The 26,785-nt window shown below is 39.6% G+C and overlaps 2 protein-coding genes across 10 annotated transcripts in view; both read left to right on the plus strand.

The window, feature by feature from the left end:
- The window catches only part of PARP4 (poly(ADP-ribose) polymerase family member 4), a 107,607-nt gene extending 102,797 nt beyond the window's left edge, over window positions 1–4,810 (plus strand). For 3 of the 4 annotated variants that reach the window (XM_049646678.1, XM_049646680.1, XM_049646681.1), the window contains 2 exons: window positions 1,078–1,210; window positions 4,431–4,810. In XM_049646678.1, coding sequence (XP_049502635.1) covers window positions 1,078–1,210; window positions 4,431–4,626 — 329 coding nt within the window. In that variant the 3' untranslated portion in view covers window positions 4,627–4,810. Of the gene's footprint in view, window positions 1–1,077; window positions 1,211–4,430 lie in introns of those variants that run through there. The other variant, XR_007461037.1, reaches the window with a different exon arrangement.
- A 4,999-nt stretch (window positions 4,811–9,809) lies between these two features.
- MPHOSPH8 (M-phase phosphoprotein 8) overlaps window positions 9,810–26,785 on the plus strand; it is a 52,350-nt gene continuing 35,374 nt past the window's right edge. For 3 of the 6 annotated variants that reach the window (XR_007461038.1, XM_049646688.1, XM_049646690.1), the window contains exon 1: window positions 9,810–10,138. Coding sequence is in view for 5 of the 6 variants with exons in the window: in XM_049646688.1 (XP_049502645.1) it covers window positions 9,914–10,138 (225 nt within the window). In the remaining variant the exon portion in view is untranslated. The remainder of the gene's footprint in view (window positions 10,139–26,785) is intronic. The other 3 variants (XM_049646689.1, XM_049646692.1, XM_049646691.1) reach the window with 2 other exon arrangements.

The raw sequence follows: 26,785 nt of genomic DNA on the forward strand, positions 1-26,785 counted from the left end.
TCTCCCTCTCTCTCTGCCCCTCCCCCACTCATGCTCTGTCTCTCTCTCTCTCTCTGTGTCAAAAATAAATAAACATTAAAAAAAAAGTTTAGTTTCGTGAAATGTGAGATTGAAAAAATAACAATACTTGAAGTCTAATTTTTGTATCAAGTGATTTCAAATACATGATTTGCATTTAGAAAATTAAAATGGGTTCTTATTTTCTGGCTCACTATATAAAAACATTCATTTTCAATTGTATTTTATAGTAAAATTTCTTGGTTTGGGTAAATAACACTCGTTACCTGTAATAGTGTTAAAATAATCAGAATAATTTGGATAGTCTAAAAAATGTTTATTTTACATTTCCTGAAGCGGTACTCTCTACCCTCAAGAGTCCAGAGAACTACAAAGTAAGGGGACTGGGCTGCAAGCTTTTATAGAAAGAGGCAAGTGGGAAGAAGGAAGGAAGAAGTACTCGGCTTATATTGATTGGCTAGGGTTGCCTTTCTGGCCTTATTCAGAAAAGTCGAGGAACAGGGTAGTGAGTATCTCATCCAGCTTGGCTTGGTGTTGGGGGATTGGCTGACTGGATATACCTTTTTTGTTTCTGATCAAGGGGAGTTTTTACAGGGACATAAAAGCTTTGGTTCACTGTCGTGACACCCCGGGCAGTAGTGGCTCCATCTTAGGCCTGGAAATTTATTTCAGTGGTACTAATCACTAGAAATAATGTGCTATACCGACTTAGCCAGCCATATCAATTGTTCATCTGTTGTATATTTAGTTTACTCCTCTGAGGTATTTGTAGCAGGAGCCTAAGAACTGAATTTCTTTCACCAACTTCATGCATCTCTGGTTATTAAGGATGGCAAAGGATCGGAGCTGTGGCTATAACTGCTTCCTAACAATGGTCAGGGTGCTATGGTGCTTGTTTCATTCATCCTCTTTTGTTGTTTACATAGCAGGCTAATTTATGATCTGCTAATGTACCACGGTTTATGGTTTGCTAATGTATCATTTCATAGCGCTTTCATAAATGGGCACGGTTTGAGATGCAGAATTTACAACAGATACAAAAGAGTTTTCCGCTTTCAGGTATAAAAGGAAGCGAGCGTCTCCTGGACCTGATCGCCACATTTCTGGTACTGCAGTTTCTTCGTACCAAGTTGGAACAAAAGGGAATAGTCGTCAAATCACTGATGAAGTTGGACGATGCTTCCGTTTCCAGGTGACTTTAATTATCGCATTAAGTAACTCGTTTATATTTCTAACCATTTCTTGACTAAAGTTTACAAGAAGCTACATGGAATTGTAAGAACAAAGAGAATTTATTCACAGGGAGTATCTTGCCTGCACTATTCTGTCATTGGCAGGGCAGACACAGTGTTTTTGCCTCTTGGGTTCCAGGAAAAACCAGGGCTCAGAGAGTTAAGTGTAGCTTATACTGGAGCTCAGATCTATGGCTCCTGGTTTAGTGTTCTTTTCACTATGGTATATTGATTAAATGTGCTTTTGGAAAATCTGCAAAATGATTGTTGGGACCAGTCCTGTTCCCAAAAGTTGCAGGCCTGGCACAAGAATATAGATGGAAACCCACATACCATCTGTGTAAGTATTTAAAAATTATAAATGAAACTAGCAAACTGTCAAATAAAATATGTTTTAAAGTCCTGCCTTGGTAAATACAACTTCATGAAGACTGGGTTTAAATTTAGAATTCTGTGACCACTTGGTAGTTTTATGCCATAATGTGACAGAGTGGAGAGAGCCAGTTCTGGGACCCTGGCTTCTAGCCCTTGGGCTGACCTCGGGCACCACAAGAGGCCTTGAGCCTCCATGTGAATACTTTCCTTACTTCCCAAAACTTCGTCCATACCCCATGCAAATGGTCACCCCGTATGTGTGTGTATATACACAGAATATAAATATATGCACATAACACACATACATACATATATAATTTGTTTATGCCTTTTTAAAAAGGCAAGATAAGTGGGAAAACTAGCAAAATTTATAAAAATACTATCTATAAGGAAAGGGGGAGGAGACACGCTACGTTCTTCCTACTATATCTTGTTTTACCTTTTTGACTTTGAAACTATGTAGATATTTTGCATAATAAAGTCCATGTACCAGGGAAGAGGTATTAAACATGTTAAATTATACCATGGACTGCAATCAGCAGCGTCTGGAGTGTGAGGAAATAAATGGCAAAAGAAAAAAGGCAAGGGGTGGAAGCTGTAAGTTACAGGACACATGCCCCAAAGGCAATGTGAGACCTTGTTTGGATCCTGATTTGAACAAAACCCATATTATCTTAAAAAGAGAGAAAGAGGGGTGCCTGGGTGATGCAGTCAGTTAAGCATCTGACTTCGGCTCAGGTCATGATCTTGCAGTTCCTGAGTTCAAGCCTTGTGTTGGGCTCTGTGCTGCCAGCTCAGACCTGGAGCCTGCTTTAGATTCTGTGTCTCCCTCTCGCTCTGCCCTTCCCCTGCTAGCACTCTGTCTCTCTCTGTCTCTCAAAAATGAATAAATGTTAAAAAAAAAAAAACAACAACACCTTTTTTTAAAAGAGAGACAGACAATTAAGGAGATTTAAACAGTACCTGAATGTTTTGTGATATTAAAGAATTATTTATAGCTATTTTAATGTCATGTGTAAGAAAAAGTTGTCTCTTAGAGATACATATTTACAGATGAAATTAAAATAAATAATCAAACCTGTTTTTTGGGAGTTTTTATAATGTTTATTTAACATCCATGCTAGCGGGATAGTCAGTCAAGTTTACAGGCCAGCTGGATTAAAGGAAGGCCACTTGAATTAGTGAGAATATTTAAAACTAGTTTTGGGGCACCTGGGTGACTCAGTTGGCTAAACATCTGACTTAGGCTCAGGTTTCTTGAGTTTGAGCCCTGCGTTGGGCTCTGTGCTGACAGCTCAGGGCGTGGAGCCTGCTTCAGATTCTGTGTCTCCCCCTCTCTCTGCTCCTCCCCCACTCGTGCTCTGTGTGTGTGTGTGTGTGTGTGTGTGTGTCTCTCAAAAAGATGAATAAACATTAAAAAAATTTTTTTTAATAAATAAAACTAGTTTTGTTGCTTTCAGTAGTTAGTAACTATAAGTAGACTGATGATTACTGGCAAACAAATCTGTTTGATCGTGCTTGCCATTTATATGTTCATGTCATCATGATATTCAGCTAACATTTATTAATTACCTACTCTGGGCCAGGGACTATTGAGCCATGTGTTTTGTTAATCCCCACAACAAACCCCCTAGGATCTCATATTATTATCATAATTGAGGAAACTGAGGCTTTCAGTGTTGAATGAAAGCTGCACCATATCACATAGCCCACATTGTGTGATTTCAGAGTCAGGCTTTGAAACTAGCTCTTAGCCACCCACTATACTAATGGCTCTTTCCCAGTTCACAGGGAAAAAAATCAGGAAGATGGAGAATTTTCCAAATTTTTAGTCCCCCTGCCCATAGAATTTTTTTTAACTTTAGTATATGTTACGAATCGTTTGCTAATGAATTCTAGCAGGTGACAAAACAAATGAGGAAGTAGCTAATACTAATGAAAAAAATCTCAGAATTTTTCTGAGTCTTGAATAGACTTGAATATTTGACATTCTTGAATATTCAACAGCATTTTATGGACACAAACTTGAAGTTTTTATGTAATGCACAATTTAGTAGTACGTTGTTCCTGGTTTGTATGATAATTAAATATGACAGTTTCATGGGTCTTAGGAAAATACCTAGGAAAATGGCTAACTAATCAAATTGAGAATTCCTGGTACAGTAAAAAGGCGAGAGAAATAGAAGCCTGGTTTGTAAAATAGTATTGAGTTTCTGCTTGAAGAATGGATGGATTTAGATCAAGAAAAATGAAAAGGGACAAAAAAAGACAAATACACATAGGCTGGAGGAAGTTTGAATTGTCCTGGAGGCAGCCAGGAAGTCTGTGAAGCATTTGGAAGCTGGAAAGTGATGGGTATAATATACTTAAAAATGTATTGAATAAGGAGCACCTGGGTGGCTCAGTCGGTTAAGGTCAGACTTCAGCTCAAGTCATGATCTCACGGTTTGTGAGTTCGGGCCTCAGTTTGGGCCTTGTGCTGACAGCTCAGAGCCTGGAGCCTGCTTTGGATTCTGTGTCTCCCTCTCTCTCTGTCCCACCCCTGCTTGCTCTCTGTCTCTCAAAAATGAATAAACATTAAAAAAAAAAAAAAGAATAAACATTAAAAAATGTATTGAATAAGTTAAAAGCACCATGTCAGTCTGGTAGATAGAACTTTCATAAAATGTTAGAATTGCTTTGATTAAATATCTTAATCTTTGACAGAATTATTTTGTCAGATCTAATGTGCTGCATTTCGTACCACGTTATATTTCGTATGTAATTATATTCTGAAATTGATGGAAACATTTATTTTTAATCTAGAAATATTCCCTGGGCTTTTGAAGAAATAAAGAAAGCAAGTGAGTGGGTAAGAAGAACTGAAGGACAATATCCATCTATCTGCCAACGGCTTGAATTGGGTCAAGACTGGGACTCTGCAACTAAGCAGCTATTGGGGATCCAAACCATAGACACCACTTCTCCTCTTCACAGAGTTCTTAATTACAATCAAGGCTGAATCAACTGAAGTTGTATTTTAAACATTATTCATGCTTCTATGTGTAAAATAATCAGATATCAATAGATACCTATAATGAAGTTTAACTCAGATTTTATTCAATGTAGCACTCACTTTAAACAGAAACAGAATTGATTATTTTAATGAACTAACAAGTGATAACCAAATAAATATTACAATATTACAGATTTTTTGTGTTTAAATGCTTAAAGTAATAAGAGATACACCTGGCTGGTCCTGGAGCCTATTTCCTTCTCCCCTTTAAGGAGTCTGGTATAGAATCTGGCCAGCTAGGCTGAGTAAGCTGGGGAGAAACAAGGCCTTTGGCTGATGTCAGTGTTGCTGACATGCCAGCCTGTTTCCAGGCCCTGAGTATCTAGACCTTTGCCCTCGGTATGCATACTCCCTGCATCCCAGTCTGTAGATCTCTTGATACATTTTTTGTCACTCAGAGAAACTAGGTGTCTCGTGCGATTCTTTCCATGGATCTTGCTTTTGGTATTGCATCTAAAATCCTACAGTCATGTAGATTTCTTCCTATGTTATCTGGTAGAAGTTTTATAAACTTTGCATTTTATGTTATGGTCTATGATCCATTCTGAGTTATTTTTTATGAAGGTTGTAAGGTCTTTCCATCTTCCCCTACGCTACCATTTCCAGGCCGTTACCTCTCTACCTTTATGCAAAAACTTCGGTTTCTTTGAGGTTCAGTCTCTGGCTGTCCTCCAATCTGTCCTCCTTGCTGTCATTCACCAAATGTTCAGTACCTCAACACATTTACATATGGTTCAGGATTTCCCTTTCTATTGGCAGTCCTGCCTTCATCTTGAGTGACTCCCCAAATCCTAATGTATGACCCCTCCTAACTCCCTGGACTCGAACCACACCTATAACTGAGTCTTGGCAGAACTCTTTGATACCCAACGGATAGCAAGGAAGCTTGTGAGGTGCTACCACGAGGCCTTCTCCCACCTGCCTGTCTCTCTGGGAGGCAGACATGAGACCGTTTTTTATCCCCTCCCAGTCCTGACAAGGCATAAGGCTCAGATACAGCTACAGACTAAAAATCCTTACAGCTGCATCTAGACTTGGCTCCTCAGCATTGATGTGTCCCACAACCCACTTAGCAGTTATCTAGCTCCTTTTCGGGTGTGGGACAAGAACCAAGGGGAGCTGGCATCTTTGACTATCTTCCTCTTGCTGTTTATATAAGTAACAAATCATCTAAATCTAAAGGGGCTTGTTATATCTTTACTGGCTATATCAATCAGATCTTGCCGTTGGCCTTGCTGGTTGACATAATCATAGAAGATAAACTCTTTTGTTTTATTAGATTAAGGAATAAAAGAATGATACCTGGTAGCAGAGTGTATGAAGGTTAACAGACTCCCTTGTGTTGTTAATGAAAACGTGTACCTGGTAAAACAAAATTTTGCAATATTTTTAAAATTTTTTTTAATGTTTATTTATTTTTGAGAGAGAGAGAGAGAGAGAGAGAGAGAGAATGAGCGGGGGAGGGACTGAGAGAGAGGAAGACACAGAATCCAAAGCGGCCACCAAGCTCTGAGCTGTCAGCACAGAGCCTGATGCGGGGATCAAACCCATGAACCGTGAGATCATGACCTGAGCTGAAGTCAGAGCTTAACTAAGCCACCCAGGCATCCCTAAAATTTTGCAATATCAATCCAAATTTATTTTTTGCCTTAATTTGCATCTCCCAAAGTGCTCTCTGGATCACCAATTACCTCTGGGATCCCTCAAATTAGTGAGACCACCTGAACATTTAATTAGTTAATGTTTACATATGGTGATCGCTGTTGAAACTCCTCATTCATTCATTCAATATTTATTGGGTACTCACTCTCTGACAGACCCTGTGCTAGGTGTGGGGGATACAACAGAGAGAAGAATCAGGTATGGCTTCTGCCCCCTGGAGCTTAGACTACAGTGGGAGCAGACAATATAAAAAATCAATCGTCTAATGCATGCACAGTTACAGCTGTAGTGAGTGATCAGGGAAGACTTTCTTGAGGAAGTGATAAATGGGAGTGGATAGGTCAGGTAAGAGGGGAGAGAAAAGCATTCTAGGCAAAAGGAACAGCATGTACAAAGATCCTGGGGGATGAGCAGGTTAGCTTGACCAGGAGGCAAGTGTGGCTGGAGCAGATAAAGGGAGGGGAGTGGGGTGAGCTGTGGTTGGAGCAAGGTTGGGTCCAGGCCAGGGAGGGCCTTGTCAGCCACGTTGAGAAGTTCTGTCTCTCCAGGAGAGACAGAGTTCTCCAAGAGAACTCAGGGCTGCAGTTCTCTTTCAACATATTCCTTTTTAAACAAATGTGCTTATCATTGTGTACAATGACTACTTGGTATTGTTTCCTAATGATATACATATACTGAAGGATTTACTACTTGGGTAAACTTGAATAATCTACTTAAACTTTTTTTTTTAATATAATTTATTGTCAAGTTGGCTAACAGCGTATACAGTGTGCTCTTGGTTTTGGGGGTAGATTCCCGTGATTCATCGCTTACATACAACACCCAGTGCTCACAATATTAATCCAAATTTCAATCAGTACCCTCCTTGACCTATAACTTTTATTAATAGGAATTCTACATCTGGAAATTCGTCTTACATATGGACGCACACACATGCATATGCTATATATGCATGTACATATTACAGTTGCAGAACAATGTGGAAGAGAGCACATTTCAAAATTATATAAATGGGTGTTTATACATGTATGAGGTAAAAATCTGTCATATTCTAAACTGGTTACATCTGAGGAATAGGAACTTTATTTCTGTTACATACTTTTGAATTAAAAATTTTTTACAGTGAACATAAATTTTTATTTCAAAAATATATAAAAGCAGAAAAATAGTATAATCAATATAAATCCCATCATTTAAAATATTTTGCCAAATTTTTGTATATTTAGAACAGTCTTCTCTTGCCTCTTCTTTTGCTATTGACTTGTTGAAGAAACAAGGTCAGTCGTCCTAAAGGATGTCCCACATTCTGGATTTGATTGTTTCCACTTTTTCTTTCCCCATATTTCTTGTAAACTGGAAATTTGATCTAAGGTCCTGAATAGATTAAGGATCAATCTTTTTGTCAACAGGAGCCATATGGTTTGGTTCTTTTACTTTTAGTAATGCTAATATGGATCAGTGGGTTTTCCAATGTGAAGCTGTGTTTCCCCTACACCCAACAAATAATCTGTGAAGAGATACTTTGGTAGCCAGTTCGTCATCAATCTTTCACCCCATGGTTTTGTTGCCTGAATCATTTTCATGAAATATTGTGATCCTCTATCTTTTCTTCTGTGCGTATTAACTGAAATTCTTCTGAAAAAATGAGCTCTCATTAACAAATGTTATTTGTTTACAATATTTTTCTAAAAACTTATTTTAAAAAAGATATCCAATTATTAGAATTGTTGTGTCTTCCTTTTTAGACTGAATCTGTGACAGGCAGAGAGACCGTTAAGAATGAGATGACAGGCCCAAAACGCAGTTATCTGTGCCAAGCCCCACATCAGCAAACCAAGAGTCCATACCCAACCTAACTGCAGTCTCAGCCTCTTCTAGGAATATAATCTTAACCAGGAGTCTGGAATTCCTAGCTGTACTAGTGAGGTAGTCTGATAGACCCCAGCCTTCCCTTAAAGGACAGTGAATTTTTCTGAAATAATCCTTTTGTTTATGACTTCATGCCCCACCTCCTTTCTGCCTTGAGAAGCTTGTTTCTTTCTGCATTTCTTCGGATCTCCTTTCTATTTGCCAAATGGAATGCTGCCCCAACGTTGAATAAAGCCAATGAGATCTTCCAAAACAGTCAGCTATATTTTAATGCCACGCTCGACTGTTCTGTATTCTTAATGCTTAGTAAAGTCCTGGTACACAGGATGCATCTACTAAACTAAACTAATAAATCGCTGTGCCCACTCAAAGATCCGATGTACCTCTCCAAATGGATCCTCTGGATCATAGATCATTCTTTAGTTAACCTCAGAGTTAATTTAAATGAATCTTGTAAATTAAGTCCACCACTCAAAGACACAAAAAATGAAAAGCTTGCTACCGTAAAGATGTTATTTGCAATTCAAAGTGAGAAAAATATTTTATCCTTAGGTGGATTATCCTAGCAACTTTGGATGAGTATCTTTGTCAATCATTCATAAGGGGGACAAAATACTTTATCACGTCGATGTTTTCAATGGGGAAAAAAATCTCTAGAACTTGGAAAACAAATGTTTTTTGGCCAGTTACTTAAAAAAATTTTTTTCCGGGGCGCCTGAGTGGCTCAGTCGGTTAAGCGTCAGACGTCAGCTCATGATCTCACGGTTTGTGAGTCAAGTCCCTCCCCAGGTCTGTGCTGATAGCTCAGAGCCTGGAGCCCGATTTGGATTGTGTCTCCCTCTGTCTGCCCCCCCCCCCCCCCCCCCCAGCTTGCACTGTCTCTCGCATTGTCTCAAAAATAAATAAACATTAAACAAAATTTTTTTCCTATCTTTAAACAATACTTAATACCATACAACTCTGAATTATGTTTGATTGGCTCGTTCACATGCGTTAAACGAAATCAAAGTTACACAGGCACGAAAGGCCGGGCATCGCGTTCCGGCCCGCTCAGGTCTGGGCGGGAGGGGGCGCTGGTTTTCCTAGAAGGCCCAGGGCGGGCCCTTGCGCGCTCTGGACGAGGGAGGAGGCCCCACGCGGCGTTCACCCCCCCTTAAGCGCCTCAGCTTCTCTTCCAGGGCGAGCTCCCGCGCTCCGGTGTTCCCCGGCCACCCCTTCCCGACCCGGGAAGCACCGTGGAGCCCGCCTCCGCCGCCCGCTCCAGCTCGACGCCGGAGCCACCGCTCCCGAGGTACCCCGTCAGCCTCCGCCCTTTCTCCTCACGCGCCCTGACAAGCCCCTCCCCCGAGCCGTTCCCACCCCTCCCCTCAGGGGCTCCCAAACAGCCCTCCGGTACCCCTCGCCTGCGCCAGAGGTGCCCGGCGCGCTCGTCTCTCACGGCCCGAGCCGCCCCGCCCTTCCGCCGGAGCGCCCCTCCGCCCGCCCACCCGCTTCCCGTAGGCTCCGCGGGGCCCCGGTGCGCCCGCCTCCATCTGATTGGCTTAAGCGCCTGTCGCTCCAGGGTCCCGAGCCCGCCATTGGCGGGTTTCCCTCTCAGTCGCGTCACGCTGCCCGAGTGGATTACAGCCGAGTGCGGAGCGCGAGGAACCGCCAGGGTGTGTGTCGCAGCCGCTCGTCTTCGGCGGTTTGCTAGGCTCCTATTATGGCGGCGGCGGCTGCGGCGGTTGCGGAGGAGGCGAGCGTGACCGCAGCTGTTTCAGGTGCCGACAGCAATGGTGAGTCTCCTGAAGTCGAAGGAGAAGGTGTTGGAGCAGTGGGCCAAGAGAAGGACGCAGCCACGAAAGGAGCGGAGGCCGTTGGAGACAGCGAGGAGGACGGGGAGGATGTGTTCGAGGTGGAAAAGATACTGGACATGAAGACGGAGGGGGTACGTGGGCGCCGGGGGAGGCGAGGCTGGGCGTGCAGGGCTTGAAGTGCAGAAGCGGGGAGCGGTGGGAGTTGTGTAGAGGGTTGCCGCGCGGAAACGCGAAGCCCTCCCCGAATTCACAAGGTGGAAAAGCTTGTGCAGACCCACGACGTAGGCGGGGGAAAGGAACGTGACATCCAGAGCCGACGCAAGCGCGCGCACGTTGGGAGCCCTGCGCTGACGATCCTGGACGGACTCTTGGGCTGTCTGTGGCGGTGAGGGTACGTTGCAAGAAGTTTGGAAGGGTTGTGTGGCCAGAAGAGAGGAAGCAGTGTAGGGTGCGGTGTGTGAGTATCGAGGGGGCCGACCGTCGGTGAAGGATTTGTCACGGTCATCGGCGTTGAGGTAGCTGATTGGGGCCACTGCTCGGTGCTGGAGAGGAGTGGCGCTGACATCGTGCCGCTTCTCATAGTCCGTTGTCCACGCCGTCGTTTCAGTGTTTTCCAAGGCCGTGATCGATTTTCCGCTCTCAGATCGTTCAGACCTTCTCGTGCTCAGAATCGCGTCCAGGAGGTGGCATTTAAAGGTCGCCAAAACCTGACCATTGTCTTTCCTCTCTTCTTGCATATTATGTGATTGCAGCCACACAGTAATACGTGAAATTCTTGATCACACTTGGCGCTTACTGTTCTCTTTCTCCTCAGTCTCTCAGGTCTTCCTCTCTCTCCCGGAGTCAGTTTGTCTGTGAAATCCTGTTTTGACCCTGGTCCCTGCAGAGTGAGGTGCTTCTTCATTTACGCCCTCGTAACACTTTGTTTAGACCTCTGTTTTAGCACTTAAAGCACCAATCTTTATATATGTCTGCCTCTCCTGCTAGGTTTAGGCTCCTTTAATACAGGAAATACGGTTATTATTACTTTTTGTATCACTGGTACTCAATCCACTGCCTGTGGTGCAGTAAGTGCTTTGTGTATGTCACATTATTGAATGAGTGAATGAATCATGGACTGCAGGCTGGGGTGAAGGAGAGAGGGTGGAAGGATGCACAATAAGGAAACTAATAACTGATTTGTTTCAGTAGGTAAGTGTGAGATGACCAAAGGTCCCATATCGTAGTCGGATCGGTGCGTTCTTTTTATTGTCTGTTATTTTCTATTTGTCACGTGCTACTTTGTGTTAATTTTTTTGTCCATTCATTCAGCAAACTTTTTTTTTTTTTTTTTAAATCACATATTTTGTGCTAGGTGCAGTGTTAAGTTCTGAGGATATAGAGATGAATTGTAGCGTACACGGTTGCTTACACTGAAAAGTTCTGGCTATTGAGGATAAATAATTGAAGCCTAATGCCATTAATATTACTGTTAGTTGCAATACAGTAAACGTAGGAACTTTGTTTTGTATAGTTTTCCCAAATATATTACAAAAGCGCCTTGATGAGAGTAGAGCCGGTCTTTTTAAAAATTTTTTAGGGGCGCCTGGGTGGCGCAGTCGGTTGGGCGTCCGACTTCGGCCAGGTCACGATCTCGCGGTCCGTGAGTTCGAGCCCCGCGTCAGGCTCTGGGCTGATGGCTCGGAGCCTGGAGCCTGTTTCGGATGATTCTGTGTCTCCCTCTCTCTCTGCCCCTCGCCCGTTCATGCTCTGTCTCTCTCTGTCCCAAAAATAAATAAAAAACGTTGAAAAAAAAATTTAAAAAAAAAAATTTTTTTTAATGTTCATTTATATTGAGAGAGAGAGAGCGTGAACAGGGGAGGAGCAGAGAGACAGGGAGACACAGAATCTGAAGCAGGCTCCAGGCTCTGAGCTGTCAGCACAGCGCCTGTCGCAGGGTTCGAACCCACAAACCACAAGATTATGATCTGAGCTGAAGTCGGATGCTTAACCAACTGAGCCACCCAGATGCCCCAAGAGAATAGAGCCAGTCTTAAACTGTTTTTGTATCACCTTCATTTAATACAAGTGCTTGGCACATATAAGATATTTAGAAAAATCTGGGCACCTGGGTGGCTCAGTTGGTTAAGCATCCGACTCTTGATTTCAGTTCAGGTTGTCATCTCCTGTTTCCTGAGCCCTATGTAGGGCTCTGCACTGACAGTGGAGAGCCAGCTCGGGATTCTCTCTCTCCCTCTCTCTCTCTCTGACCCTCCCCCCGCCTTAAACCAATTAAATAAACATTTAAAAAAAGATATTTAGAAAAATATTTGGTTAGGAGAGTAAAAGCTTTAGAATTAAGGTGATTCACCTGTTTGGTATAATATTTTTTAATGTATTTTATTTTAATTCCAATATAGTTAAGTTCATACAGTATTTAATATATCTGGTCCCAAAGAACTGTAGGCACTATACCCAAAGTCTCATATTCTAGTCAAAAGTGGATGAAACTAAGAAGCTTAAGTGTTTAAGACATTAAGGGTACAATTGGGTGAGAATTCTAGTTTTCAGGGCCTTGTATTTTTAGATGCTCTTGCAAGTGAGTGATTTGTAAGATGAAAAGTATTAACTCAGCAGAACAGGACTGTGGCAGTTACTTTAGAAGTACTGCTGAGTGAGCCAGCCAGTTGAAAAACCAAAGGGTCCTGGTAGCAGTTTGTTTGGCCTTCTTATAATCTTGTCGTCTATGGTATTTCTGTTGTTCGTAAGCCACCAGACTGTGCTATCCTGATAGATAGACTAAGACCATCATTATGATGAGGGTTGGCTTGGAGGAACAGCATCAATGCTAAATTTATATATAAATTTATATATTGGCGTTTATATATTCTTTCAGTTTATTGCTAACTAATTTTTTGTATGTTTTCAGAAGAATTAAATGAATCTGACAACTCTTGGGTTTTACCTTCAATTTTGAATTGGAGTCATTTTTACATAATAAAAAACTGGCATTTTTTTAGTGCCAGTTTATGGGCATTTGATTTGATTTTGTAGCGTATAAGTAAATACTTTAGTTATACAATTTAGTGAATTATCACAAAGCCAACACCTGTGTAACCTCCACCCAAATGAGGAAATATTAGAGTGCCATCCCTAAAAACCTCTTTTGAATCCCCTTTTCGATCAGTACCCCCATCCTCACCCAGAATCATTGTCCTTAATTATTATATGATAATAGGTTTCGTGCTTTGCTTCGTAATTTTTCCATCTAAGGATGCATTCCTTGACACTTGAGTGTCATTTTACCTGTTTTTTTCTTTCTCTCTTTCTTTCTTTCTTTCTTTCTTTCCTTCTTTCTTTCTTTTCATACTTTCTTTTCATTTATTTATTGATTTATTAGTTTATTTATTTATTTTGAGAGAGAGTGTGTGCTGGAGGGGGGGAGAGAGAGAGAGAGAGAGAGAGAGAGAGAGAGAATCCCAAGCAGGTTCTGCACTGTCAGCACGTGGAGCCCAGTGCGGTGCTCGAACTCACCAACTGTGAGATCATGACCTGAGCCGAAATCAGTAGTCAGACACTGAACCAACTGAGCCACCCAGGTGCCCCTTTTTCTTTCATTTAAATGGAATCTCACAATATTTATTTTGTGTGTCTGGGTTTTTCCCTCAACAGTATCTTTGTGAGATTTAATCCATGTTGTGTGGAGCTGTATTTTATTTCATTTTCATTGCTGCACATTATTCGGGTGCATGTATATATTACAGCCTATCTTTTCTCCTACTGTTAAGGGGCATTTGGGTTGTTTCCAGGTTTTGGCTGTTATGAATAATGCTTCTGTGATGAACATGTCTCCTGATACATTGTGTACATGTTTTCCTTGGTTATAAACACTAAATGGAATTGTTCAGACTTAAGGGACACAGGTATCTTCAACGTTCAGTGGAAACTATTTTTGAAAGCGGTTGTACCAATTTACACTATTACTAATGGTTTATGAGATTCCCTTTTGTTTTGCATCCTATCAGCACTTGATATGGTCAGACTTTTTATTTCTAGCCAGTTCTGATGGGTTCATGGTGGTATTTCCTACTTTTAATTTGTATTTTTCTGATCCTACATTAGTAATCAGTGTTGAAATCATTGAGCATCTTTTCATATACTTAATGGAGATTTAGTTATCCTTTTATGAAATCTCTTTCTACTGGGTTGTCTGTCTTTATTGATTTGTTGATACGTATTTTGATTCATACCTTTTGTTGGTGATGTGAGCAGATCTCTTTCCCTGCTATCTTTTGATGAACAGTTTATATAGTTAATGTAAGGAAACTTTGTCGTGATGTTGAGTGCTTTTTATGTTTGGTTTGAGAAATCTTTCTCTACCATAGATATTCTCTATAATTTTTTTTCTAGGTGCTCTTTTGTTTTCCCTTTCAGATTTTATGTTTAACACTTCACTTAGAATTGATTTTGTGCATAGTGTAATGTGGGGGTCATGTTTCATTGAGCAGATCTTTCTTATTTTTCCTCTAACAATGCTTTATAGATTTTAGAATCAACTTGCCAATTTCCTTACATAAAAACTTGGGATTTTTATTGGAATTTGCATTGAATCTGTGGATAAATTTAGGATCAGTTTAATTTCTTTCAGTAATGTCTTATAGTTTTCTGTGTTGAGGTCTTAAACATCTTTTATTAAATATGTTTTTAGGTAGGGTCACCTGGGTGGCTCAGTCGGTTAAGCATCCAACTTCGGCTCAGGTCATGATCTCGTGGTCCGTGAGTTTGAGCCCCACATCGGGCTCTGTGCTGACACCTCAGAGCCTGGAACCTGCTTCAGATTCTGTGTCTCCCTCTCTCTCTGGCCCTCCCCTGCTCATGCTGTGTCTCACTCTCTCTCTCAAAAATAAATAAACATTAAAAAAATTTTTTTAATATATTTTTAGGTATATTTGATATTTTTGATGCAATAATAGTCTTTTTAAAAATTCCATTGTGTTTGTTGCTCATATACAGAAATACATTTAATTTATGCATATGTGCCCTCAGTTGGTTAAAGAAATTCCCTTCTATCTTTAGTTACTAAATAATTTTATGAATGGGTGTTGAATTTCATTAAAATTTTTTTTCTGCATCTGTCAAGGTGATCACATAATTTTTCTCTTTTAAGTTTACTTATTTATTTTGAGAAAGAGACTGTGAGCAGGGGAGGGGCAGTGAGAGAGAGAGGGAGAGGGAGAGGGAGAGAATCCCAAGCAGGCTCCATGCTGTCAGTGCAGAGCCCAATGTGGGGCCTGAACCCACAAACTGAGATCATGACCTGAGCCCAAACCATGAGTCAGATGCTTAACCAACTAAGCCACCCAGGCTCCTCTCTAACATCTTGAGGTGGATACATAGCTAACTGTTTTTCAGCCTTTGTTTTTTTTTTCAAATTATATGCCTTTAGTACTATAAATTATCCTCTGAACTTAGTTTAGGTGCAACTCATAAATTATGTTTGTACTATGTTTTCATTCAGGTAAAACTATTTTCCAATAGCTGTAACTTATGTGTAAATACATTGCTTAATTTCTAAACATTTGAGAGTATTACTAATATTCCATGTGCTTAAAAAAATTTTAATTTTAACTGACATGTATCTATATATTGTTTAACATTGAATATTTGCTTGATTAATTGGGTTATTTAAAATCTATAATATTGTTGCCAGCAAGCAAGGAAGCCATTACTTAGGAAGTTGAAGCTAGAAATATGGGAAACTAATTTGAGAATAATTTACATGCATGAGCTGTTCTCAGTTTCATATTCCTAATATTATTGATTATTGTAACATTTTTTATGACGTGTTCCTTGTCGACATTAAAGCAACACTAAAACAGACTAGATATTTTTACTTCTAATATTAACACATTTGGAATCCATTGAAATGCTTAATTACAGTTGCACTTTTTTTTTTTTTTTTTTTTTTTAACATTTCATGCTTATAATACCCTGGGACCCATTGGCCTTGAGACTTTTTCTAAAAAAAATTTAATTATCTAATGTATGCACTCTTGGAGGATAGGATGACTGTCTTCTCCCTTTTTGGTTTGGCTCACTGAGTAAGCTAAAAGAAAACTTGGCTACCAAGAAAATAGGCTGTTTCGGGTGGGTGATGGGTATTGAGGAGGGCACCTTTTGGGATGAGCACTGGGTGTTGTATGGAAACCAATTTGACAGTAAATTTCATATATTAAAAAATAAATTAAAAAAAAAAGAAAATAGACTGTTTCTGGCATTTTGAAGATAAATTTATCATGAAATTTAATATATGGCAAAGCCCTGGGCAATATTTGGATCTACGGGATTTCTGTAAAAGAACATCTAGTTCATGGATTTAATCTGTTTTCTATACTGTTGTATCTCTAAGACTCAAAGTTCCTAACATATAGTGACTTTCAATAAATATTTGTTCAATGAACGAATGAAACAAAACTGCTGAAATAAAGATCAATAACAGTTATTAACAAATGAAATCTGGAGCTAGAATTGAGATGTGCTACTTAATACTTGAGAATGGTTGTTCATGCACTTACTCTCATTGACCAGGTTGAGCTTAACTGACAGCTAGCACTAAATTTATAACTGTGTTCAATGTAGAAGTAAATGTTTACTAGTTTTTTTTACTGTTTTTTTTTTTTTTAGTCATCAGAAAAGTTGTAAGAATTATATGCAGCCTCACATATACCTTCGTGCATATCCCCCAGTTGTTAATACTGATTTTGTCATTTTCCTCTATTTATATACATTTTTTTCTGTCCCATTTGAAGGTAAATAAGGGTTTAAAAGCTACATTGAGTAGCAGATACTACTGTTTCTATGTACACATAAAAATAATGGGGCACAAGCATCGGTCCCTTCATCCTGTTATGTAACTGACCCATCAAACTATCAGTTTAGACTTAGTTATTATTTTAAGATTATGAGGCTTATCTTTAAAAGTTAAGTTGCACTTTTTTCCCATTATTTCTTAGTTTTCAATTCTACTAGTTTCCAATCCAAGACCAATGTTGGTCTTTCTACAGGTGGCAGAATGATTGAAAGGCAGTGTAGGTATGTTGAAGGGTAAAAGGAGAGGGACCAGCACTTGGCCTTTGGTTTGGAAAGTTTATTGCCTCGGTGGTTGTGTGAATAACATCAGGCAGGTGTTAAGTGTAAGATAGAATAGTGCTCTGCAGGTCAAGTGGAAAACTATTTCATCTTTTCTTGCTTCTCAGTGAGATTGGATATTGAGCAGAAAAGATAAACCAGAAATCTGGAGGAGCAAAAATTTGGAATATATGTGATAAAGACTTTTTTTAATGTTTACTTATTTTTGAGAGAGTGAGCATGAACGGGGGAGGGGCAGAAAGAGAAGGAGACAGAGGATCTGAAGCAGGCTCTCCACTGACAGCTGAAACCACAAACAGTATTCAAACTCACGAACCCGTGAGATCATAACCTGAGCTGAAATCAAGAGTCAGACCCTTACCCAACTGACCCACCCAGGCACCCCAATGTATGATAAAGATTTGATAGCCATAAAACATTAAAAAGAAAAATTATTATAAATGAGTGAGAAAATGGGCAAACGACAATAGGTAATTTTTAAGTCTTGTTTATTGTAGTTTCACATACATGTTTCTCTATTTATGTATCTTAAAATTTGCCATCTTAATGTTTTTAAGGGCAAATGCATAGAGACAGAAGAGTCGTTAAGTACATTTGGGTAGATATGCAGCCATCACCACTGTCCATCTCTAGAACTTTTTCATCTTTCCAAATGAAACTGTCCCTGTTAAACAATAATCCTCCTCCCCTGAACCCCTGGTATCCACCATTCTACTTTCTGTCTCGGTGAATCTGCTAATTCAGGTGCTTAATGTAAGTGGAACCATGCAATATTTGTCCTTCTGTTTCTGGCTTATTTCACCGACCATAGTATTTTCAGGGTTCATCCATCTTATAGAATGTGTCAGAATTTCCTTCGCTTTTAAGACTGCATAATGTTTCATTGTATGTGTATACCACGTTTTGTTTATCCATTTATCTGTTGAAGGACACTTGGGTTATTTCCATTTTTTGGCTGTTGTGGACCGTACACTACTGGACATGGTTGAATGAATACTTGTTTGAATTCCTGTTTTCAGTTCTTTTGGGTATATACCCAGCAGTGGAATTATCGGGCCATAAGGTAATTCTGTTTAACTTTTTGAAGAATTGCCAACTGTTTTCCACAGCAGCTGTAACACACAGCAGCTGTAACACTCCTACCACTAATGCCAGAAGGTTCTAATTTCTCCCCATTCTCACACACATTTGTTTTACATGTTTTTGCTTCTTTTAATATACCCATCTAGTAACTGCTGTGAAATAGTGTCTCATGGGTTTTATTTGCATTTCCCTAAGGACTAATGGTGATAAGCATCTTTTCATATGCTTATTGGCCATTTGTATATCTTGTTTAGAAAAATGTTTGGTCAAGTCCTTTCCCCTTTTTAAGTGGGTTGTTTGCCTTATTTTTCTGTTTCGTTTCTTAGTTTTTTGTTTGTCTTATTTTTGAATTATAGGAATTGTTTACATATTGTGGGTATTAATCCTTTATCAGATGCGACTTGTAAATATTTTCTTCAGTTCTATAGGTTGCCTTTTCACTATGTTGATAATGTCCTTTGATGCACAAAAGTTTTTAATTTTGATGAACTCCTCTCACCTATTTTTGTTTTTGTTTTTGGAGTTAAATTCAAGAATGCATTGTCAAATCCAAGGTCCTGAAGATTTACCCCTGTGTTTTCTTCTAAAAATTTTATGGTTTCATTTCTTAAATTTAGGTCTGATTCATTTTGAGTTAATTTTTGTATATGGTATGAGGTAGGGTCCAGCTTCCTTTTTGGGGGGGGAAATCCAGTTGTTTCAGCACAATTTGTTTCCATATTGGACTTGACACCCTTATCAAAAATCAATAGGCCAGGGAGCCTGGGCGGCTCAGTTGGTTGGGCGTCCGACTTTGGCTCAGGTGATGATCTCACCGTCTGTGGGTTTGAGCCCCGCATTGGGCTCTGTGCTGACAGCTCAGAACCTGGAGTCTGCTTCGGATTCTATGTCTCCCTCTCTCTCTCTGCCCCTCCCCCGCTCAAGCTCTGTCTCTCTCTCAAAAATAAATAAACATTAAAAAAATTTTTTTTAGAAATCAATAGGCCATAGATGTATGGGTTCATTCTTGGATTTTTCTGTGTCTGTCCTGATGCCAGTACCATACTGTTTTGATCACTGCAGCTTCGTAGTAAGTTTGTAAGTCTTCTTACCTTGTTGGTTAAATTTATTCCTAAGTGTTTTATTCTTTTAGGTGCTGTTATAAATGGAATTGTTTTCTTAATTTCCTTTTTGGGAGGAGTTTGGGAAGATGGTGGAGTAGGAGGACCCAGAGCTCACCCCATCCCATATTTACAACTAGATAACGTCTACATCCGAGTTAGTAAACTGGAGAGCAATCTGAAGACTGGTGGAAGAAATTCCACAACTAAATATAAAGAAGAAGCTGCATCTGAAAGGTTAGGAAGGTCAAAAAGGCAGAGGGAGGCTGCCTGCAGGAGAGAGGGAGCCGCATTGCATGGAGAGAGCAGAGAAAGGGGCCCTCACACCAGGGACCTCACACGGGGAAAACTAATCCCCATAACATTAAAAACCAGAGGAGCCGAGTTCTGTGAGTTTATAAAACCAGTGGGGCTTGGAACCTGGAACTTTAAAAGTCACCTGACTCGGCACTGCACTGGCCACTAGGGTGAGTGATAGCTAGGTGGCCACCCTTAAATAAGAGACAGCAACTTTTGTGGAGAGGCAACATAAAAACAGCATGCATACAACACTGGGGGCATAGAGGAGACAGATCTGTTCATACTGATTTTGGACCATGTTGGGGGACTTCTTTGAAAACAAAGGAGCTGACAGGTGCTGTTTTCTTCTCCACTCCCACCAGCATAAACTCAGAGCCACCTGTAGGAGGCAGAGCTGCACAAACACTTGCTACCTAATGTGCTAGCAGTATGCCATGCCCATGATTTCTCCTGAGAACTTGCCCGCTCCAGGCCTGCTAACCTTGGTCCTGGACTCAGGATGAACTTTGTTAAAGCCACACACGCTCACTCCAATACCCAGCATATTGCACCCAGCCACATGCTCCCACCCACTCTCGTGCACCAGGCCCACCCATACCCAGCTGTCATCATGCACCATGCCAGCCTTTTAGCCCCTGCCACCTCCATGCACAGCTCCCAGCTGCTATAGCACTTCAAGGAATCCAGCATTGGACTAGTGGTCCAACCCAAAATTTGCTAACAACATCATCCTGCTACCAGGCTCCCTGATGGGCATGCCCCCCTCAGAGCTGTCTTGCCTGGGTCCCACTAACACCAGAGAGCGGGCACAGCCCACAAAGGTAGAGAGTCAGTGCAAACAATTGCACTGAAAGGAAATGTGACTAAGATACAACAGCCAAGTATAAGCAACATACGATACTCTCTAAGTGCCAGGTTCTGGTGAACAGGGGACACTGCACTGCAGGGCACACCAGGACATCCTCTTCATAAAGTTACTACTTTCAAGAGTAGAAGGCATAGCTGACTTTCTTTTGTGTGTGTGTGTGTGTGTGTGTGTGTGTGTGTGTGTGTGTATGTATGTATATAATATAATTTATTGTCAAATTGGTTTCCTTATAACACCCAGTGCTCATCCCAACAGGTGCCCTCCTCAATGCCCATCACCCGCTTTCCCCTCTCCCCGACCCCCCATCAACCGTCAGTTTGTTCTCAGTATTTGAGTCTCTTATGGTTTTCCTCCTTACCTCTCTCTAACTTTTTTTCCCCTCTTCCCCTCCCCCATGGTCTTCTCTTAAGTTTCTCAGGATCCACATATGAGTGAAAATATATGGTATCTGTCTTTCTCTGACTGACTTACTTCACTTAGCATAATACTCTCCAGTTCCATCCATGTTGCTACAAATAGCCAGATTTCATTCTTTCTCATTGCCAAGTAGTATTTCATTGTATATATAAAATTGCTGCCTTTCTTAACGGAAACAGAGAGGCAGACAAAATGAGGACATAGAAATTTATCCAAAATGAAAAAAACAGGACAAGGCTATGGTCAGAGATCTAAGCAAAACATATATGACATGCCTAATAGAGAATTTAAAGCAGTGATCATAAGTATACTCACTTGACTTGAGAAAAGAGTAGAAGACATGAGTGATACCCTTAACACAGAGATAAGGAATAACATAGCAAAGATAAAGGGCTTAAATAAACAAGTGAGAAACACACTTGATGAAATGAATAGCAGTATGGAAGAAGCAGAGAAACAAATTCATGACCTAGAAGACCGTAATGGAAAGTAACTAAGTTGAACAAAAGACAGAAGGAGAATTACACAAAACAAGAATAGACTTAGGGAGGCTCCTGTGTGGCTCATGTGGTTGAGTATCTGACTCGATTTTGGCTCAGATCATGATCCCAGGATTGTGGTATCAAGCCCCACAAGCCCATTGGGCTCTGTGCTGACCATGGATTCTCTCTCTCCTTCTGCTATTCTCCCCTGTTTACAATCTCTCTCTAAAAACATAATAAAATTAAATTTAAGAAAGAACAGCTTAATGGAGCACCTGGGTGGCTCAGTCAGTTAAGCGTCCGACTTTGGGTCAGGTCATGATCTTGCAGTTTGTGAGTTTGAGCCCCACATTGGGCTCTGTACTGGGAGCTCGGAGCCTGGAGCCTGTTTCAGATTCTGTGTCTCCCTCTCTTTCTGTTCCTCCCTCGCTCACACTCTGTCTCTGTCTCTCTCTCTCTCTCAAAAATAGGTAAAGACAAAAAAAAAAAAAAAAAGAATAGCTTAGGGAACTCAGTGACACCATCAATCAATATTAATGTTATAGGAGTCTCAGAAGAAGAAGGGAGAGAAAAGGGGGCAGAGATTTTATTTAATGAAATAAAAGCTGAAAACTTCCCTAATCTGGGAAAAGAAACCGATATCCATATCCAGGAGGCACAGAGGACTTCCATCAAAATCAACAAAGCAGATTCATGCCAAGACATACTGTAATTAAATTTGCAAAATACAGTGATAAAGAAAAAATTTTTAAAGCAGCAACACACAAGTCAGTAACTTACAAAGGAAAGCCCATAAGGCTAGTGGGAGATTTTTCAGCAGAAACTTGGCAAGATGGTAGGGAGTGGCATGATGTATTCATTGTGGTGAATGGGAAAAATCTGCAGCCAAGAATACCCTGTCCAGCAAGGGTATCATTCAGAATAGAAGGAGAGTTTCCTGGGCAATAAATAAATAATCACTAAACCAGCCCTGAAAGAACTGTTAAAGAGGACTCTTTGAAAAGATAGACCAAAAGTGACAGTATAGAGGTATGAAATACAGTAAAAATGAATATTTCTATAAAAAATCAGTCAAGGAACTCATACACAAAAGAAAGGATGTAAGATATACTAATATATACTTAACCTACAATGTGGGGAGTAGAGGAGAGAAAATTAGCTCAAACTTAAATGACCATCAATTTAATATAGACTACTATATGTAAAAGAGGTTATATACAAATCTAATGGGAACCATGTCAAAAACCACTAATAAACATATAAAAGAGAAAGAAATCTAAATATATCAGTGAAGAAAATCAACAAAACATGAAAGAAAGAAAAGATCAGAGAAAATCTTCAGAAACAACCACAAAATTAGCAATAAAATGTCAATAAATACATATTTACCAATAGTTACTTTGAATGTAAATAGACCAAACACTCCAATCAAAAGACATGGGATGACAGAATAGATAAAAGACCAAGAGTCATCTATATGTTGCCTACAAGAGACTTGTTTTAAACCTAAAGACATCTGCAGATTGGAAGTGAGGGAATGAGGAAACATCTGTCATGCAAGTGGATATCAAGAGAAAGCTGGAGTAATGATACTTAGGTTGGAAAAAATAGACTCGGGAATAAAGACTGTAACAAGAAACAAAGACACTATATAATGGGACAATTCAACAAGAAGATACAACAGTTGTAAATATTTATGCACCCAGCTTGGAAGCGCCCATACATAAAACAGTAACAAACATAAAGGAACAAACCAATAATAATACAGTAATCGTAGTGGACTTTAACATCCCACATACATCAGTAGATCATCTAAACAGAAAATCAACAAGGAAACAATGGCTTTGATTGACACACTGGATCAGATGGATTTAACAGATAATTTCAGAATATTCCATCCTAAAAGAACAGAACACACATTCTTTTCAAGTGCACACAGAACATTCTCCACAATAGATCACATCAGCTCACAAAACCAGGCTCAACAAATTCAAGATCGAAGTTATACCGTGAATCTTTTTGACCACAACACTATGAAACTGGAAGTCAGCCAGAAGAAAAAATCTAGAAAGACTACAAATACATGGAGGTTAAGTAACATACTACTAAACAATGAATAGGTGAACCAGGAAATAAAAAAAAAAAAATTAAAAAGTACATGGAAACAAATGAAAATTGAAACATAACAGTCCAAAACCTCTGGGATGATGCAAAAGTAGTCCTAAGAGGGAAGTTTATGGCAATATGGGCCTACCTCAAGAAGCAAGAAAAATCTCAAATAAACAATTTAACCTTACGTCTAAAGAAGCTAGAAGAATAACAAAAAAGAAAGAAAGAAGAAAAAAAAAAACAGCAGGAAGGAAATGATAAAGATTAGAGCAGAAATAAATGATACAGAAACTAAAAAGTAAAACCCAAAAGAACAGATCAATAAAACGAGGAGCTGGTTCTTTGGAAAAAGTAAAATTGATAAACTTCTAGCCAGAGATATCAAGAAAAAAAGAGAAAGGACTGAAATAAAAATCACAAATGAGATCAGAGAAGTAACAACTAACATGATAGTAATATAAATAATCATAAGAGAATATTATGAAAAACTGTATGCCAACAAAATGGACACCCTAGAAAAAAATGGATAAATTCCTAGAAACATATAAACCACTAAAACAGAAAGAAATAGAAATTTGAACAGTCCAATAGCCATTTAAGAAATTGAGTTACTATTAAAAATTTCCCAACAAACGAAAGTCTAGGACCTGGTGGCTTCATAGGAAAATTCTACTAAACATTTAAAGAGGAGTTAATACCTATTCTTCTCAAAACTATTCCACAAAATTAAAAAGGAAGGAAAACCTCCAAATTCATTCTTGAGGCCAGCATTACCCTGATCCCAAAACCAGATAGACACCACTAAAAAAGAGAACTACAGGCCTATATCCCTGATGAACACAGATACAAAAATTCTCAACAAAATAGTAGGAAACCAGATCTAACAATACATTAAAAAAATCATTCACTGTGGTCAAGTGGGATTTATTCCTGGGTTGCAAGGGTTGTTCCGTATTTGCAAATCAATCAACATGGTACATCACTTCAGTAAGAGAAAGGATAACGGGGCATCCAGGTGACTCAGTCAGTTGAGCATCTGACTCTTGATTTCAGCTCAAGTCATAATCTCATGATTTGTGGGATGAAGCCCCACAAAACTGTGCAGACAGCATGGAGCCTGCTTGAGATTCTTTCTCTCTGTCTCTCCCCCCCTCTCTCTGTCTCTCCCCCCCTCTCTCTGTCTCTCCCCCCCCCCCTCCCCCTTGCACATGCATGCATACTCTCTCTCAAAATAAACTTAAAAAAAAAAGAAAAGAACCTATAGGATCATTTTAATATATGTAGAAAAAGCATTTGACAAAGTATAACATCTGTTCATGATAAAAACCCTCAACAAAGTAGGTTTAGAGGGAACATACTTCAATATGATAAAGGCCATATTTGGAAAACCCACAACTAACATTATCCTTAATGGGGAAAAACAGAGCTTCTTCCTAAGGTCATGAATAAGACAAGGATGTCCACTCTCACCACTTTTATTCAACATAGTACTGGAGGTCCTAGCCACAGCAATCAGACAATAAAAAGAAATGAAAGCCATCCAAATTGGTAAGGAAGTAGTAAAATTTTCACTATTTGCAGATAACATGATATTCTATACAGAAAACCCCCCAAGACTCCACCAAAAAACTGCTAGAACTGATAAACGAATTTGGTAAAGTCACAGGATACAAAATCAATGTACAGAAATCTGTTGCATTTCTGTACACCAATAGTGAAGTGGCAGAAAGAGAAATTAAGAAAATGATCCCATTTACAGTTGCACCAAAAATGATAAAATTCCTTGGAATAAACCTAACCAAAGAGGTGAAAGACCTGTACTCTGAAAACTATAAAACTCTGATGAAAGAAATTGAAGACGACACAAAGAAGTGGAAAGACATTCCTGCTCATAGATTGGAAGAATAAATATTGTTAAAATGTCTGTACTACCCAAAGCAGTCTACACATTTAATGTAATCTCTGTCAAAATACCAATAGCATTTTTCATGGAACCTAGGACAGAAAATCCTAAAGTTTGTATGGAACCATAGAAGACCCCAAATAACCAAAGGAGTCTTGGGGGGAAAAAAAGGACGAAAAAAAGCAAGGCTAAAGGCCTCACAATTCTGGACTTCAAGTTATATTACAAAGCTGTAGTAGTCAGCAGTATGGTACTGGGACAAAAATAGACACATAGATCAATGGAATAGAAAACCCAGAAGTAAACCTACAATTATATGGTGATTAATCTTTGACAAAGCAGGAAAGAACCTCCAATGGGAAAAGGACAGTCTCTTAACTGTTACATGGTCAATTAATCTTTGACAAAGCAGGAAAGAATATCCATTGGGAAAAGGACAGTCTCTTCAACAAATGGGAAAATGGGGGGGGGGGGCGGGGGAGAGGAAAACTGGAACACTTTCTTACACCATACAGGAAAAAAAAAAATCAAAATGAATTGAAGACCTAAATGTGATACCTGAAACCATAAAAATCTTAGAAGAGAGCACAGGTAGTAATTTCTCTGACATCGGCCATAGCAATTTTTTCTAGATCTATCCCCTAAGGCAAGGGAAACAAAAGCAAAAAACTGTTGGGACTACATCAAAATAAAAAGCTTCTGCACAGTGAAGGAACAATCAACAAAACTAAAAGGTAACCTACAGAATGGGAGAAGATATTTGCAAATGACATATCTAATAAAGGGTTACTATCCAAAATATATAAAGAACTTCTAAAACTCAACACCCAAAAACAATCCAGTTAAGAAATAAACAGAAGACACGAACAGACATTTTTGCAAAGATATACAGATAGCCACAGACACATGAAAAGATGCCCGTCATCACTTATCATCAGGGAAATGAAAATCCAAACTACAATGAGATATCACCTTACATCTATCAGAATGGCTAAAATCAATAACCCAAGAAACAACAGGTGTTGGCGAGGATGTAGAGAAAAAGGAACCCTCTTGTGTTGTTATCGGGAATGTAAACTGGTGTGACCACCATGGAAGACGGTATGGAGGTTTCTCAAAAAGTTAAAAATAGAACTACCTTATGGTCTAGTATACTACAGGGTGTTTATCCAAAGAGTACAAGAACACTAATTCAAAGGGATACATGCACCCTGTGTTTATAGCAGCATTGGATATAATAATCAAGAATGGAAGCAGCCCAGGTGTCCATCGATTGATGAATGAATAAAAATGTGATATATATATATATATACAATGGCATATTATTCAGCCATCGAAAAGAATGAGATCTTGCCATTTGCAATGACATAGATGGAGCTAGAGAGGAT

Source organism: Panthera uncia (genome assembly GCF_023721935.1).
Source record: "Panthera uncia isolate 11264 chromosome A1 unlocalized genomic scaffold, Puncia_PCG_1.0 HiC_scaffold_16, whole genome shotgun sequence".
Taxonomy (NCBI): domain Eukaryota; kingdom Metazoa; phylum Chordata; class Mammalia; order Carnivora; family Felidae; genus Panthera; species Panthera uncia.